The sequence below is a fragment of the Festucalex cinctus genome, chromosome 3 (assembly GCF_051991245.1).
Source record: "Festucalex cinctus isolate MCC-2025b chromosome 3, RoL_Fcin_1.0, whole genome shotgun sequence".
NCBI lineage: Eukaryota > Metazoa > Chordata > Actinopteri > Syngnathiformes > Syngnathidae > Festucalex > Festucalex cinctus.
Window position 1 is genome coordinate 8,159,182 of NC_135413.1, and position 18,180 is coordinate 8,177,361.

General features: G+C 39.6%; 1 protein-coding gene across 4 annotated transcripts in view; it reads right to left on the reverse strand.

The window, feature by feature from the left end:
- The window catches only part of LOC144015557 (genetic suppressor element 1-like), an 84,946-nt gene that overhangs the window by 10,198 nt on the left and 56,568 nt on the right, over positions 1–18,180 (reverse strand). For 3 of the 4 annotated variants that reach the window (XM_077515650.1, XM_077515653.1, XM_077515652.1), the window contains exons 4-10: positions 12,124–12,296; positions 9,649–9,870; positions 9,126–9,281; positions 6,861–7,081; positions 5,124–5,349; positions 1,014–1,498; positions 848–960 (exon numbers count right to left, since the gene is read on the reverse strand). In XM_077515650.1, coding sequence (XP_077371776.1) covers positions 848–960; positions 1,014–1,498; positions 5,124–5,349; positions 6,861–7,081; positions 9,126–9,281; positions 9,649–9,870; positions 12,124–12,296 — 1,596 coding nt within the window. The remainder of the gene's footprint in view (positions 1–847; positions 961–1,013; positions 1,499–5,123; positions 5,350–6,860; positions 7,082–9,125; positions 9,282–9,648; positions 9,871–12,123; positions 12,297–18,180) is intronic. The other variant, XM_077515651.1, reaches the window with a different exon arrangement.

Sequence of the window (18,180 nt, forward strand, 5' to 3'; positions counted from 1 at the left end):
AGTATATGTTATAAAACAAATTACAATCGTTAGTGAACAAAAAACAAAATTAGTGAAAAACAGTCTGGTTAGACTTCAGTATTGTTTTGTGCTGACTCTTAAACTATTTGTCCCCATTCTAATGTTTTAATTTACCGGTACTTAAAAATCAAGTACCAACTATAAAACTTAACTAACTAACTGTAGTAACTGTAACTGTAGTTAGTGTGTAACCGGCATCATCCACCCCGGGAATCGAACCCACGTCGCAATCAAGTATCACGTGTATGAGGGCAAATTAGTTCACCTGAGCTAAATTTCTGGGTCATCATTGAGCCTCGGCGGAGCATTTGAAGGATAGTTTTCCTCGACATGACCCGCCCTACGCTGCCTCTGAAGTTTCAAATCAGTGTAGGCAGGAAGCACAAGTCAATTAGAGGCAGAGGAGGGTAGGCCATGGCTGATCGGTGTGCATCTGGGGGGATTTAGAAGTGGGTATACTCTATAATGACTGAAAGAAGGGGGTATATACTCCGTATTCCTGCGTATACCCTGACTACAGCAGTGGCGACAGCAAGTGGCAAAATGGCCGAAGCCTATGATAAGGATACAAGGGTGGATGGATTCTGCTGCTTAATTTATATTCCACAAACAAAATATTAATCAGAATGCAATGTTTAGAGTAGTGGGGAAGCATGGAACATAATATTATTTTTGACTTGATTTCTCCTTGATTGATTTTGGCAAAAAGCTTCAAGTGAAAGATTTTACTCCTGAGCCAAAATCCTAGTCAATTTTTAGACCGAGATTGGTGACATCAGGCCTTCTATATGATGCTCGGGATGGTATTTCGAATGAAATCCAGTACCTCAGAGGACGTATTGAGTTTAAGGGGTGGTTGCTCCATCACTCTCCTCAGATGGGCTTTCACCTCTTCTTCGTCGCTCTCGTCATACGACTCGTTCAAGTCAAAGTAGTAACCTAAAGAGAAGATGGTCAGCTGTTGTCTGTTAGTTCTCCTCTGTTCGGCTCACCTCCTTCGCGGGCCTCCCTCCTCCTCTGCTCCTCCAGGTCCAGCTTGCTGAGGAGTCGCCGATGTTGCTGGAGCGCCTCGTCGTACACCAGTGCGCTGTCCCTTTGCCGCTGCCTGCCTGCGTTGGGATCTGACAGGGGAGCGCACAGCCTCGAGTGGAGGTTGTTGGCGTGGCGTCTCTGGGGGATGAGGAGGTCCTGCTCGGCTTTGTTGGACGAGCCGGCCTCCTCGCTCGCCGAGGGATACCTCTCAGGAGCCTCCGGCCTTCTCCGGGCTCCCTCCTCCATCTTCTCCCCCCAGCTCAGGTGGGGTCGGTCTGCCCTGGTCAGGCCGGGAGGGGGCCGAATCGGCGGGGTGGATTTTCGGCGATCCACGAAGGAGGCGGGGTTCCACAGTGTGGTTTGTGGAGCCTTTGGAGAGATGAGAGGAGGCGGTGCCCCAAGGGAAGGTGGTGCATCTTTGATGCCTTGGTTCAGCTGGCCTGTTCTGTTGGGATACACACAAGAACAACCTATTTAGACCAATGAAAGGCTACTGGCCTAAACATGATCAGTACTCACCTACATTTACTAATAAATACTGGTAACTTGACTTAAATGGTAGCTAGAAAAAGTATAAACATCCCTGTTCTTGGGGATTTGTTCTGATTAAAAATAAAAATGAAACCAAGATAATTCCTTGCATAACTTGTCCACCATAAATGATACGTATACCTATGAAAAAATGTGACTCAGTTCTGGAGTTGAAAAAAATGTTTCAAAGTAAAGTTTAAAAAAATTACTTATGTCAGACCAAAGTATGAAAATTGTATATGTGAGTATGTGTATATGATTTAGATAGGTATTATGGTTTATGTTTAGGAAATTCATGTATATATGTTTTTGGCAAATATAAACATGTCTAAGTGCACTTATATATATATATATATAACCAGGTTTATACATCCATCCATCCATCCATTTTCTTGACCGCTTATTCCTCACAAGGGTCGCGGGGGCTGCTGGCGCCTATCTCAGCTGGCTCTGGGCAGTAGGCGGGGGACACCCTGGACTGGTTGCCAACCAATCGCAGGGCACACAGAGACAAACAACCATCCACACTCACATGCACAACTAGGGACAATTCGGAGCGCCCAATTAACCTGCCATGCAGGTTTATACATTTTATTTTAAAAAAAAATAGTAAATTAGTATTTTTTTAAATAATGAAATAAGTTTAAATATATAAAGTAAAAGGGGTAGGATTAGATAAGTTTCTAACTTCTTCCTAATCCCTTTTGAACATGTGGGCTATGGTTGATTGATTATTTTATTGGGATTTTCTTTTCTTTTTTTTTACTTGTTTTTTTCTGCTGTTTTCTTGTTTATATGTTCAATAAATCAAATCAAATCAAACAAAACAATTATGGGAGAATTAAAGGTGTTGTCCGACAGATTTCTGTTGCTGTTTGTAAACACAACATTCAAAACTGACACTCAAAGACAGCAGCCAACCAGGAATGAGCGTGAAACCAGCCCACCAATCAGGAGTGGGGGTTCGCACAGTGAATTGTGCATATCCCACTGATCGTAGATTGGCTGGAAGGGAAAACATTGAGTCTCTGCCCAGAAATGTCCCGTAAAGGCCAAAACAAATCCTTTGGACTACACCTTTAATTATTTTCAAGAAGGGGAAGCAAAAAAAACAAACACCCAAAGTAGTGTGTTTGCACAATTGTGCACACCCTCTAACTGAGGATGTGGCCGTGGTCAGAATTAACCAATCACATTCCAAATCATGTTAAATGAAAGTCAGCACACAGCTGTCACCATTTCAAGTGCCTCTTAACTCATTCAAACCCAAAGACGTATAAGTACGTTTTTCAATACTTTGTTCTTCACTCCCAAAAACATGTTTATACGTCTTTTTTTTTTTATTTTTATTTTTTTTAATACCTACAGCATAAAGATAGAGCTTCTGACATGAAGATGTCGTTTAAAGTAATGGTAGTTATTGCAAAGAATGGCCAGCAGGTGGCAGAAGAGTATAAGAAATCAGCCAGGGTCATGTTGCAACAAGCTCTTTTTTGCCAGTGTTTTCAACAGATTTGTGAATGATGATGAAACTTAGCAATATTCTAATGCTAATTGCTGCAAAATGGAAATGGAAATATTTTTATAGCAATAGAACAGAATATTCTGTGGACCTTGCAAAGTCAGTCAAAATCCAGTAAACCAGACAGGAGCAAAAAGGGGTTGCGTCTGTGAAAATGGCTGGGAATGAAAGAGTTAACTAGGGTTGCCAACTGTCACATATTATCCGGGACGCCCCGTATTTTGGGCTAAATTATTATGTCCCGCACGGGACCTCAAAAGTCCCGTAAAATAATTCTCAATTATTACACGAAATGCAGCAAATTGCATCTTTGCCATTTTTGGACCACGGCTGCTCTTGTAGGTTGACAAGTGACAAGGAAGTTGCTCGGAGCCAATAAAATGAGTCGCTGGGTGTGACGTTATGTAGAGAGGCAACTAATATTAAAAAAAAAACAAAAACAGGCGCTTACTGGTTTTGTCACAGCTTCATGTCGCCTACACTCATTCTACACGCCGATCTTAATATGCCGGCTGCGAACGTATCAGCGGGAGCAATACAAGATGTATTCTCGTACTATTTATGAACAAATACCGCGAGAATTTAGCTTGCTGGCAAGTTTCGCAATCAGCGCATAACACAGCAAACCGCACTCTACAGGTCCTAGATCAGCTAAAACAGCAATGTCACGAAGCACGGCACCAGTCAGCCAATCACAGGCATCAGGCATTGTCACGTGCATTTGTTGTAGCGGTTTATACTGCACAAGTGGCTAGAAAATAATAATAATCATGTGTAGTGTTGTCTGGTTAGTTAGGAAGAGAGAATGGATAAACCTGTAAGAAAGAAAAGACTGTGCTGTTACAACAGGTATCTATGGAAAAAATAAATTTGGTGAGTCACGCTCTTCTTTTGCATTTTATTATTTTTTATTATTATTATTTTTTGTTTTTTTTAGGGAAAGAGACAAATTGTGGTTTCTTTGAGGTTTTGTATGAGGTTACATAATGATGGCCTGCAGAAAGGATTAAAGGGAATGTACAAACTTTGTGCATTTCGAATCTAATCAGAATATACATTGATTTCACACATCATGCTCACACCATCATGGCACCGTGCCATGCACCTGTCCCTTATTTCCGGATGAGAAAGTTGGCAACCCTACTCTTAACCCCAAATAAAGCTCAGATGTTCTAATAGATTTTTCTGACATTTTACAGCACAAGCCATGGTCTGCAGAAAGCGTCCAAAGCATCAGAGTAATTGCATTGTTCAAAGGTATCAGTCCGGAGAATTGTACAAACTAATTCAGAAGGCATGACATACACCGTAGTGAATACCATGGAACACTCTCAAGTGGGGAAAATATTGCACAACAGTGACCTTACAACGAACATGACGTTCCTCCAAAACTGATGAGAAGAAAATTGGTCAGGGTGGCTGCCAAGAGACTGACGAAGAAGCTGCAGAAATTTCTGGCGCGTACTGGCTGTTTAGCACATCAAGCTGACAACAAGTTTGCGACTTCTTCATGTCTGGTCTATGAATTGTACAACTCTGGACTATTTGGATGTTTGTATGGTTTTAAATGATTGTGAACCTTTTCTTGTGAAAACTGTCTTTGCTTGTTCTTTTTATTTCAACTTTGTATCTTGTTTGTATTTTTGATGTCTAAGCATATAAAATTCTGTAAAAATTGGTAAGGTGACAAGACAGAAGCCTTATCTTACAAGCAATTACACACATATGAAATCTTCCAAATGCATGCATGAAATTATGTCACAGTATCAAAACAAAAGTCAAGGGAGAAGGAATTATGAACAGTTCCAAATACCAGCCAGTGTTAAAATATTAACGCATATGCTAGAGAGAAAAAATCTAATGATGTCTCATACAGTAATTTAGAAAAGCTCATAAGTTAGGGCACTTGAAGGATTCTACTGTATAAGTGTTTTAGGTTCATAATTTGGAGTATATTTCAAAGGTTCACTGTACGTTCCCAACAACACAATCCTCTCCGACAGTATATCATTCTCACCTTTTGCTGTCTTTCATCCAGGCCTCCTCGCTAACCCTCTGAGTCATGGCAGCAGATGCCAGAGCTCCATGGATGCCACCCCCCGCAGGCGCGTTGTGGTGCTTGCCCAGGTGAGAAGGCACCAGACTGGGCACCGGGTGTGGGACGGAGCCCCTGGATGAGTGGAGGTTCAAGGGCAGAGGTTTATGTGCAGGGAAACCTGGGAGCTCCGACTCCTTGGCTTTATCTGGACATAAATTTCAGAAGGAAGTCAACACAGTTGCTGGACATTTGATGTACAGTACAATAATATCATTACAGTTACAGAGGGTTTGATTCAACATTATGCTTATTGTTGTTGTAGTTCACACAGTGATAGTACAGGTCTCAGAAAATTAGAATATTGTGATAAAGTCCATTATTTTCTGTAATGCAATTAAATAAGCAAAAATACCATACATTCTGGATTCATTACAAATCAACTGAAATATTGCAAGCTATTCATTGTTTTAATATTGCTGATTATGACTTTTTTTTTTACTTGGTCTGAGGAAATATTCTAATATTTTGAGATAGGATAATTGAGTTTTCTAAGCTGCAAGCCATAATCAGCAACATTAAAATAATAAAAGGCTTGCAATATTTCTGTGGATTTGTTATGAATCCAGAATGTATGGCATTTTTGCTTATTTAATTGCATTACAGAAAATAATGGACTTTATCACAATATTGTAATTTTCTGAGAAAGTCCTGTATATGTCTTATAGACAGTAGCTCAGGTCTTACAGAATGAATGTGTTCAGTAATCTAAGACGATGGGAACTGTGCTTGCTTGTTGGAGAGATGCTAGTTTAAAATTAAATTTAATTCAATTAAAAAAATTAAACCATTGAATTACTAAACATTAAATTACAAAATAATAATAATAATAATAATAATATTAATAACTATGTATATATATATATATATATATATATATATATATATATATATATATATATATATATATATATATATATATATATATATATATAGTAATATAACATGTAAATACAATTAAAATATAAATAAAAAGTACCAAATAATAATAAAAAAAAATTACAAATAAAATGTAATAAAATTAAAATAAATATTAACTCATTCACTCCCATTTGAATATAGCATGATAAGTTTGATCATTATTCACAAATCTGCTTAAAATAGTGGGGATAAACATGGCCCTGGTTGATCTCTTATACTCTGCTGCCACCTACTGGCCATTTTTGTAATAACTATAACTATAACTAAGCATTGCTTCAAGCATTCTCTTCAGTTCAGAGGCTGCATCAAAGCCCTCTTTGTGCTCTAACATTAAAAAAACACACACAAACGTATAAATACGTGTTTGGGACACTTAAAACTTTTAAAATAAAACGTGTTTGTATGTTTTTGGGAGCAAATTAGTTAATATATAATGAATAGAAAAATTACCATTACCAAAATAAGCATTAAATGATAAATTATTTATATTAGTTTTTTTTTTTAGATATTTACATACACATGTAATAAACACATTATGAAATAAAATAGTTATATAAAAAAAAATAAATGGACCACAGAAACCAAACTTTTCAGATATCAAATTTGAACTTGCATGCTTGCATCCTGCTCAGTGAGATATGAGCTTTATTAAGTGATGCTTGCAAGTTTTACCAGGGGACCTTGCTGACACTCATCCCAGTCCATATGAAATAACTGCAAATAAATGTGCGTGGGTACCCGGTCTGTTGGGGGTCAGCCTCTCCCCTGGCCTGGCCCTGTCCTCCAGCGAAGGCGCCCTCTGAGGCGGCCTTTCGGTCAGGTACCCGTGGCCCTCCGCCGCCCTGACCATCTGCTGCTGTCTGTCCCTCTGCCTCTCCTTCTGTCTGTCCAGCTCTCGATCCCTCTCCTCCTGCTCTTTCTCCCTCTCTCGCTGGCGAAGCTCATTCTCCATCTGCAGCCTGTGGGGGAGGTTGACAAGTATGAGGACGCGCGCGTGGGTGCACATGCACACTTATAAACACATGGGAGAAGAGGAGGAGGGGGGGTGAGAGATGCAACACCCAGCATGAGGCAGATATTAACCACACACTGGTGAACCTCACACAAACATTCACACGCACACAAACGTACACACTTACTCCGCTTACTATGAGGGAAATAATCCATACACAGCATGACTGAGCAAGAACAGATGAACACTTAATGGGAAACCACAGGAAAAAGCGTACACACACTCACAGGCACACGCACCCACACAACAGTAACACAGTAATGAAAAAACGATATGCAGAAACCATTACAGAAGCAGATGATGAACAGCGTTCTGTTTAAAGATGTCCCATGTGTATTGTGCTGCAGACAAGCCGCGTTGTTTTGCCAACGGGCTCATTATCTAGAGTCCTGAATATTTGTTGCTTTGGTTTAAAATGCCCCGCGACCCTTGTGAGAAGTAAACGGTTGAGAAAATGGAAGGTTGGATGGGTTTAAAATGCACGTTTATTGTTTTTTTCAGGGATAGGTGAGTACCGGTAACAGCTATTGGTATCGGGCCAATACCTGCATTATTTCAAGGTATTGGTACTCGCCATGGTAGCCGATACTCTTGTGGCCATTTTATGATTATCAACTAGAAATGAAAAGAATAGAATATTGCCATCAATGTCATGTAATTTTAAGTGAAAATGCCATATTGATGTATAGAGGTCTTTAATATCCGTCATTGTTATTAGGGGTGAAATTTTATGTATCAAAAGTACTCGTGGTATTGGGTACTTGGTTTCGGTATCAGTCACTGCTCAAGGGTTGAGATACTTGTACTGGTATCAGTCTGAAAAAAGTGGTATCAAACATCCCTAAATTGTTTTACTTGCTAAATTATTTTTCAGTTATTATAATAAAGAGATTTTTTTTAACCGTGCAAAATAAACAGATGTATATTTCACATATTACACTGCAATGTTGTGGAAGATCCCAACTGGGGACTCTAGTTAAGGATAAGCAATAGCTATAACATCTATGTGCATCATATCAGCTGCAAGTTTGTAACTATGTAAATAATTGTAAATATTTGTTGTTATCATCCATCCATCCATCCATCCATCCATCCATCCATCCATCCATCCAATTTCTTAACCTCTTTTCCTCACTAGGGGCGCGGGGGGTGCCTTAGCCTATCCCAGCTGGCTTCGGGTAGTAGGCGGGGGACACCCTGGACTGGTTGCCAGCCAATCGCAGGGCACACAGAGACAAACAACCATCCACACTCACAAGCACACCTAGGGACAATTTGGAGTGCCCAATTAACCTGCCATGCATGTCTTTGGAATGTGGGAGGAGACCGGAGGACCCGGAGAAGAGCCACGCAGGCACAGGGAGAACATGCAAACTCCACCCAGGGAGGCCGGAGCCTGGACTCGAACCCGAGTCCTCAGAACTGGGAGGCGGACGTGCTAACCACTCTCCACCGTGCCACCCCTATTATTATTATTATTATTACTATTATTATTATTATTATTATTATTATTATTATTATTATTATTATTATTATTATTATTATTATTATTGTTATTATTGTTATTATTGTTATTATCATCATCATCATCATTATCAAACTTTACTGTTCACCTCATTTCACCCATCCATTCACCTTGAATAAAATACTGATCAATGTTTTTTTTAAATTAAATTAGGACAGAACAATGAAATATATACATCTAATATAATAGTAAAGAATTTAATTTAAAAAAATCAAAACAGAAAAACTTGCATTTAAAATAAAAACAACTTGGCAGAGTACTTGGCAATGTACCTTGCACACTTTTGTATTGGATATATGATGGACATATACTCTTTGTACAAAAGGCAGCCAGTGTATTTGTGTAATGAATAGGAAGCATGGGTGGGCAAGTCCTACAAATATCTCAACGAGATGTGTCCACTCTATAGGAAAAGATTACATTGTTGTGCAGAAAGGGAAGAAAGTCAGGAGGATACACGTGTTACCTCTCAGCTAGTACGCTGTGGTTTAGCTCTCCTGGGTAACGGCCGCCAGGCAGGTGCAAGTGAAGGCCAGTAGGGTGCAGAGGAGGAAAGGCTCCCCCGGCAGGCACGGAGTAGAACTGTGATCGTAGAGCTGACAGACACAAGGATTCTTCCATCCTAAAGATGAAACAAATGTCATAGGTACTGTATGACCTCGCATGGGCCACAGATGTCAATTATTTAATGGGTTAAACAGTCAAATACAAATGAGAACATCTCGCAAGGAGCTGCTGTATGCCACAGCTCACACTAGGCACTCCCAGGCAGATAAATCGGACAACCGGTCTCCACTCACTAAGCCACACCCCTTCCAGACACACATCCGACGACACATGGATATTAAACTATTTACAGTGACTATACAAACTCACCCCCAAAAAAGTGGGACTTTAAAAAAAAAAAAGAGTAATACAAAGTAATTTCTATAAGACACATTTTTTTGGAAGTAATAAGTACACATTATTTAAAGTAGTTTTACACTTACTTATGTAAATTGTACCTGGGTAAAGACAAAGGATGGTGCAGGAAGGCCGGGTGGTAGTAAGCAGCGGCGGCGGCGGCAGCATGAGCGGCGGCAGATGGATCCAGGCCAAGAGGCACAGAGGTCAACCTCAGGTCATCGGGGGTTGCGAAGGGACGCAGCGCTCTCAGGTAATCCTCAGGGATGGTGCCCGAGGGAACTGCAGTGTGCATCTGCCCAGGTAAACTGCACAACACATGCATAGTTTCGTACAAATTTCACAGTATGCTGTCATCTCTTTACATATAATTTGTTGCACTGTAATTGCTGTTTTTTTTGTTTGTGGCCAATTTTCTATTCTTGCCCGATGCCGACACCTCGTATCGGTCCTTGCCCATCCCTAAATAACAATTCATAATAATAAGATAATGACCTTTTTAATGATTTAAATTACGTATTTTCCGCACTATAAGGCGCACCTTCAATGAATGACATATTCTGAAACTGTTTCCATATATAAGGCGCACCGCATCATAAGGCGCACCTTCAATGAATGACACATTTTGAAACTTTTTCCATATATAAGGCATTATAAGGCACACCTTCAATGAATGACATATTTTAAAACTTTTTTCCATGTATAAGGTGCTACAGTAGAGGCTGGGGTTACGTTATGCATCCATTAGATGGTGCTGCGCTAAAGGGAATGTCAACAAAACAGTCAGATAGGTCAGTCAAACTTGATAACTCATTCATTCCCAGACATTTTTACAGAAGCAGTCCCCTTAAACTCCCGCCTGTTTTACTAAATTTTGACTGATTTTGCAAGCCCCTCCCCCCCGAATATTGTGTTCTTTTGTTATTAAAAACAAAAACCAAAAAAAACAGGGAACCTACCAAAAGAAAGATTAGTTTCTTCTTTTATCAGGAAAAGTACATTTCTGTTTTGCGGCAATTAGCATTAGAATATAGCTAAGTTTCATCATTATTCACAAATCTGTTTAAAATTGTGGGGAACCTGCCCTGTTTTCAACATGGTCCTGGTTGATCCCTTATACTCTGCCGCCACCTTCTGGCCGTTTTTGTAATTACTACCATTGTTTCACCCGTTCTTTGCAGTTGAGGCTGCATCAAAGCCTTCTGTATGCTCTAGCATAAAAAAACGTGTAAATACATCTTTGGGACACTTAAAACATTTAAAATAGAACGTATTTATACGTTTTTGGGAGCAAATGAGTTATTAGATTACAAACCAGCTTTCTGACAACTCCATTCACTCCCAAAATGATTAAACAGCTGTTAACAGCTGCTAGCGTCTTGGCGTCTTGCGGCTCAATATTGATCCATATATAAGGCGCACTGGATTATAAGGCGCATAGTCAGCTTTTGAAAAAATTGAAGGCTCTTATGTGCGCCTTATAGTGCGGAAAATACGGTAATTACAAAAATAGTACAACATTTATCATTATTTAGTTTTTAATCAATTCATTAAGCCTACCAAAATAGCTAAATTTGGATTAAATCAAAGGCATTTTAAATGGCAGGTGTGTGCTAATGTGATTGGTTAATCCCTATGTCAGTTATAAGAGCACATGGTCATTTGTTTCACATCACAAAAACATGGCATTTCAACAGGGGTGATTAGACTTGTATATCCACTGGATATATATAATAAAAAATAAAAATTAAAAATCACAAATTATAGGACTGTTAGATGTTTTTTTTTTCAGACCGATACCAGTACAAGTATCCAGCTCTTGAGTAGTCACCAATACCGATACCACTTGTATTTTTGATCCTATATGGGGATTTTATGGTGTGTGTGTGCGTGCGTGTGCGTGTCTGGCAAAAGGTTCTCCTCATGTGTCCAAAAAAAAAAACCAACTCAAAATTTAGATATTCAGAAATTCAAATTCTGCACTTAATTCCCTTTAAAATGGTATAATACATGGACGTATCTCAAAAATTGACATAGTTACAGCAATTTTATTGTTGTCAGGTTGAAATCTTTAAGAAAAACAGATTTAAAATGTTGGTCCTTGCAGCTTTCAAATGTCCATAGCAACCACCACCTTAGGAAAAAGATATCAAGCCTGAATTTTGAGGAACTGTTAAAATATTACTGGAAAGTTCATTCCAATTGCAGGTAATGACATCTTCCGAATTTTGAACCCTAGAAAATTTTAGGAAGTTTAACAGATGAATAATTATTCATTAATTCATCTTCTGAAGCAACAGCCAAAGTTTGTTTATTTATTTTTTTGTTGCTCCTTGTATTTTCTTGTTTAAATGAAGTCATATTACTGCTGTGGGAAATTTGATTTCATAATTTTGTGTGAATTAAAATATTATTTGCCAATTGGTGTGGCCGGTGACAAGTAAGTTTATTGATAACATCATGGATATTATGTCTCAAATGCTTTTAGTCACATGACGAAAATGAAAAAGTTATTATGATTCAACAGGGAGAGTATTATCATAATTGTTCTGAGTCCTTACCTGAGGCTCTGCATTCGGGGGTCCTGCATGACCGAGCTGGGGGTGAGGCCGAAGGGGTGAAGCAGCGTGTGAGGCGGGGGCACGGGCGGGGACCTCTTGTCGTGCTGCAGACGGGCGTTGTCAGTGGACGCCCGTTCCCTGCCGCCGCCGAGCCTCGGAACGCTCTGCTCCAACTGAATCAGATGAGATACAACAGCACTCTGCATTTTCTCATTTTCTCCAGTAAAAATTCGTAAGAAAAATACTCAAGTAAAGTAAACTATACTGTCGATACAAAGTTATTTTTATTTCCCACCATTAGTATTGAATGAGGACGAAGGAAGTTGCGGAAAAAGTGCATAAAAGCAGTGGCGCTTGCACCCTGAGGCTCAGCTGAGCGGCTCCGGTGTGTCAGAGTGGGTCAAGATCAAAGTGAAGGAGCTGATCCTAATATCGGTGCCCACTGCTCACGCCTTCAATTCACACACTTGCACTCAAAGTGCTTCCCTTTGGCAGGATTTGCTTGCCACACTGCTGAATTAAACAATGACTGTTCCGACTGTGGGGCGGCCACAGACTGGCAGCTTTCTATCCAAACAAATTAGATTAGATTAGATTAGATTAGATTAGCCTTTATTGTCATTATACAAGTACAATGAAATGAAAGCTCTGCCATAAGTGCACACATAATAGACAAATAAAAATATATGCAATGAAATAAATAGGTTAAAAAAAATAAAATAAAACCAATACTGTATAAAACCACTGTACCCACTATACATATTGCAATGTACAAATGTGCAAAAGTGCAATGCCAGTCCTTAAATGAGTCCAGGTCAGTCTCAGTGCAAAGTGGAGTTGAGTAGGATGAGAGCTTTTGGAAAGAAACTGTCTCTGAGTCTGTTTGTTTTAGCTGATATTGCTCTGTAGCACCTACCAGAGGGCAGCAGGCTGAAGAAGTGGAAGCCGGGGTGTGTAGGGTCCTTGATGATTTTCTTTGCCCTGCCGAGGCACCGGGAGTTGTAGATGGTGGACAGTGGAGTAGTCATCTTAAGTGCAGTAATGATTATATTTTTACAACGTCAACGTATCATCCTGCCGACTTGGTTCCTCTTGGCACAATATCTGAAGCCAACAGCCTCAAACTTGGGTGTCAAGATGGAAAGTGACTTTAAAGGGATCGTTCGGCTTTTTTAACATGAATCTCAATTTGATCCTCACCTCCCGTGTGTGCGATCAGCACTGACTTACCCCTGACAGCGTTCTGTGACACGCGTTCTGGTTCGGCGTTGGACGAGAGGAAAATAGTCCAGCAAGCTGGCTGGGGTCTCGGAAATAAAGCGTTTTTCTTCTAAAAACTATTTGTTTTCAAAAGCGTGATACATTTCCATCACAATACTCTTTTCTGAATAAAGTCAGACGCCATTACCGCCAGCCACTACTTTTCTGTTCGTTCGTATCACTGCGCGGCGCCCTGTAGACAGCGAATTGACGCACTGCTGCCAGCTGATCCTTCCGCCTGAAGTTGTTTGCCTTTTCGGCGGAAGTATCAGCTAGCTGGCTGCAGTGCGTCAGTTAGCGTTCTACAGGGCGCCGCGCAGTGATACGAACGAACAGAAAAGTAGTGGCTGGCGGTAATGGCGTCTGACTTTATTCAGAAAAGAGTATTGTGATGGAAATGTATCACGCTTTTGAAAACAAATAGTTTTTAGAAGAAAAACGCTTTATTTCCGAGACCCCAGCCAGCTTGCTGGACTATTTTCCTCTCGTCCAACGCCGGACCAGAACTGGTGTCACCGAACGTTGTCAGGGGTAAGTCAGTGCTGATCGCACACACGGGAGGTGAGGATCAAATTGAGAACTTTTGACTGCCAGGCGTTATAAAAACAAAACAAAAAAATCCACAGTGCCCGCCGCTTTTGAGCATTTTAACTCATCTTTCAGGGCAAAAAGAATATTGTTTGCCTTTACGACATACAATGTGGCTACGAAATGAAAGATCGCATTCCATTCATTGGAATTTTTCTAATCATCATGAAACGTCTTTGGCAGTCAAAGAGTTAAATTAAAAAAGCCGAACGATCCCTTTAAACTCTGGACCAGCAAATTGCCGCTGTTGTCAAATCCAGCTTTTTTCATCTTAGGCAGCTGGCTAAGGTAAAAAAAAATCTCCTATCTCAGCAGCACTTAGAAATGGTAATCCATGCCTTTGTTACATCTCGGCTGGATTACTGTCATGCACTTTATTTTGGGATCAGCCAGTCCTCCCTCAAGCGTCTCCAGCTTGTCCAAAATGCTGCTGCTCGCCTCCTTACTGGTGCCCATAAGAGGGAACACATAACCCCTATCCTGGCCTCTCTTCACTGGCTGCCCGTGAAATTTAGAATCCATTTTAAGATTCTTCTATTTGTTTTCAAATCTCTCAATGGTCTTGCCCCACCTTATCTCTCCGAGCTCTTGCACCCCTACACGCCTGCCCGGTGCCTCAGGTCAACAGACCAGACTCAATTGGAGGTACCGAGGGCTAAGCGGAGGCTTAGAGGAGATCGAGCCTTTGCTGTTGCCGGTCCCTCCCTTTGGAACGACCTTCCACAAAATATTAGGCAATCCCCCTCTTTATCCTCTTTTAAAACACGTCTGTATTCTTTGGCTTTTGGCGCACCATGAGACTTGTTCCTGGTGTTTTGTGGCGTGTACGAGTTTGATGTTTAGTCTACTTATTTATGTATTTATTTATCTCTTTATTCATTCGCCTACTTCTTATTTATTTACTGATGTAAAGTGTATTTACTTGTAAAAAACAAAACTAAACAACTTTATATATTCGCACTTCAAATGTTTGCTTTGTTCTTGTTTACTGCAAAACTGATATTTATGTTTATGTACAGCACTTTGTATACAGCAATGCCTGTTCTTAAAGCGCTTTATATATAAAGTTGAGTCGAGTTGAGTATTATTTAAATATGACAATCAAATCTAGTGACAGGCAGAACAATAAAATGTTTTTCCAATCGATGGCAGGAGGTGCAATTAAATTGTTTATCCAAAGCAAAATCACATATTTGTTTCTGGAAATGTGCAAACTGTTTACCATTGTTGATGGTGAGTGCACGTATGTCACAGAGAGAAAGTGAAAAAGTGAGGAAAAAAATTAAGTCGTGTATGATAGTCAGCGTCAGGCTAGCTTAAGCACATTTAGCGGACAAGTCAACATCTAAGAGCAAAGAGAACTTGAACTTTACAGGGAATTGAAATATGCTGTATTCAACACAAATGATGCGACAAAATGATTGAGTCCAGCCTTGTTGCAATAGTACAAGCAACAAGGTGGCCAAACAAACCACAGTCATAGCCACAAACAAATGCACGCAAACACGCAATCTTCTGTCCTAGAGTGCACGTGCAATGACATATATACACTTTTAATAAAAGTTTGAATATATTTGAATGCAGCGCTCATGGAAAGAACATTCAAATGATTCCACCAGCAGCCTCTCTTTTTATCCTGCAATGGAGAACTACTATAGCTATCACATACACTATGTGACCGTTGGTAGCCTATTTATTGATTTGTTTTAATTTGATTATATTCACCATGTTTTTGTGGTGCTGCTTTTCATTATGACAATTGATTCAATTATTTTATTTTCTGATGTAAAGTTAAATTAATTAAAAATTTAACTTAAATTAATTCAATTTAATTTAGAAATATAGAACTAACTAAATGAATAACATATTTTATTTTATTGCCATGCATTTTCCCTCCTGCTTTTTGTATCTCAAATACAAGTGAGGTGATCTTACTTTTTCGTTTTTTGTCTTTTTGTTTTTTAAACTGCCATATATTTTCTTTGCAGTTTATCCTCTCTGATAAATTAAAATGTATTGTATCTATTTGCCAAGCATTTTCTCTCCTGATTTCTATTACATCAATTTCTGGGTGCTTGACTTATTTGAACTTTTATTAATTTATTTGCCATATATTTCATAATGTCTGGTAAATCGAAGTTACGGTAATTAAATTTTTATCCAGTTAATTGTTTTTAACTTAATGTAATTATTTTTATAGCTGTATTATTATTATTATTATTATTATTATTATTATTATTATTATTATTATTATTATTACTACATTCATTTTCTATCCTATTTTTCTTTACAGGGCATTTTATTTATTTATTTATTTATTTATTTTTAAGTGTCATAACTTGCTGCTCATCCTGTTTGGGAAATTTAATGTAATTTAATTTGATTTATTTTCTAAATAATTTTATCTATTGGGCCAATCGCTGAAACACCTTCCGTAAATTTTTGTTGTTTCATTTTGACGCTACGACACGTCTAAAGTTGTTTACATTTACCTGGTTACGGTATATTTTCTTCCAGTCACATTACTTTGGTGACGGTATTAAAAAGGAACACCATTTCAAATTGCCTTATTTATAATGGTTGAAAGAAAACAAACAAAAAAACGCACATCCAATTATATCACTATTTTTACAGAACGGAAAATCCAGATTTAGAATCACGGGCTGTAATTTGTTGTGCTTGTGTGGGATGTGATTGACAAAGTGCACATTAAAGCCGATCCTCGCCAACCTCTGGTGAGTATTCTGGCCTTTCTTACTCTCCATCACTTCCCTCCTTCACAGCCCATTTTCTTTCATTCTCGCCTCCCTCCAGCTATGCCTACAAGTCTGAATGGGTGCCCCCCCCACTGCCCTCCGGTGGGCAGAGCCACAGAGTGGTCTTTGTGAAGGGGGAGAAAGGCAGCTCTGATCCAAGGGGATATTCTAAGGCGGGGGCTGGGGTCTTTTGTATTGTCTCGGGGGGTCCCTGGTGCCTCGCCCGTCCATGAGTAAACATCTTAAGATGCACACAAGTCCCTCTTCATGTCTTTACAACTTGTGGGGTGGAGGGTCAGACACGCACACGCATGCACATTTGGAAACCGTTTACGCATTTATTCAATATTCTTGATATTCAGCTCAAAGTCCATGCACTAGTACACTCTTTGCCTTCATTACTCATTGTCTTCTACTACTTTGTGACATTTCTGCACACTAATAGGTCCCTTTGGCATAGCCTACTAGTATGGCAATGACATGCAACTAGTGAGGCAAAACTGTGCACATCACCATGCCCACGCATAATCCAGTATTCATATAGATCTGTGCTTCGCGAGAGAAGCGCGCATATGTAATTCAAGTCACTGGCTGTAAACGTGATGCTACCTAGCCCGATGCTAGCCGACCCATATGCGTGTACAACCATAGCTTTTTGTTAAGAAAATGAAATGGAAACGCTACTATGCTGTCCTGGCTCAAAAGCTGAAAAAAAAAAAAGATCACGGTCAGGCTCTCAGGTGGATTCGCAGGCGGATACAGCACGGACGTAATAAATAAACTGGGCTGCTCATGCTGTATAGTGAAGCCGGCGGTGGCCATCTTGCGTTGCCACACACGCCACTGGCTACTAGTGCCACTAGTGAAATAGCTAAATAGCTAAATGTTGACTATTACAATGTTATCAAGCATATCATGCAGTTGTGACCCAGAAATGGATAGCATCCATCCAGTTTCTGAACTGCTTATATGATTTAAAAAAACAACAACAACAACAACCCAAATGGCATTTTAGAACATTCCAATAACCTTGGAATCCAATTAAGCTTAATAGTGTGCACCCTTTCCTCACTAGTAAAAAACAAACAAACTCAGTGCACTAGTAAAACAATTGTGTCTTACTAAGAGTTTTTTTTTTTCTTCGGGCACTAATCATGCCACATTTAACCTTAGCAGTGAAAGACCTCATTAGCACTACTTTGCCCAACTGCTGTATGCCATGTACTAGTAGTAGCCTCTGGACCCTACCGGTAGTACTAAAAAGCTCACTTGTAGTTTTGCCTCACTAGTAAACTGTACTACGAGTATGTGAGAGTGTGCAGATAACCCATGCAGTGATGGAAGGCAGTGTTGAAAATTATTAATGCTAATAAGACACAAAAAGCGCTCCAAATTGTCCCTAGGTGTACTTGTGCGTGTGGATGGTTGTCCGTCTCTGTGTGCCCTGCGATTG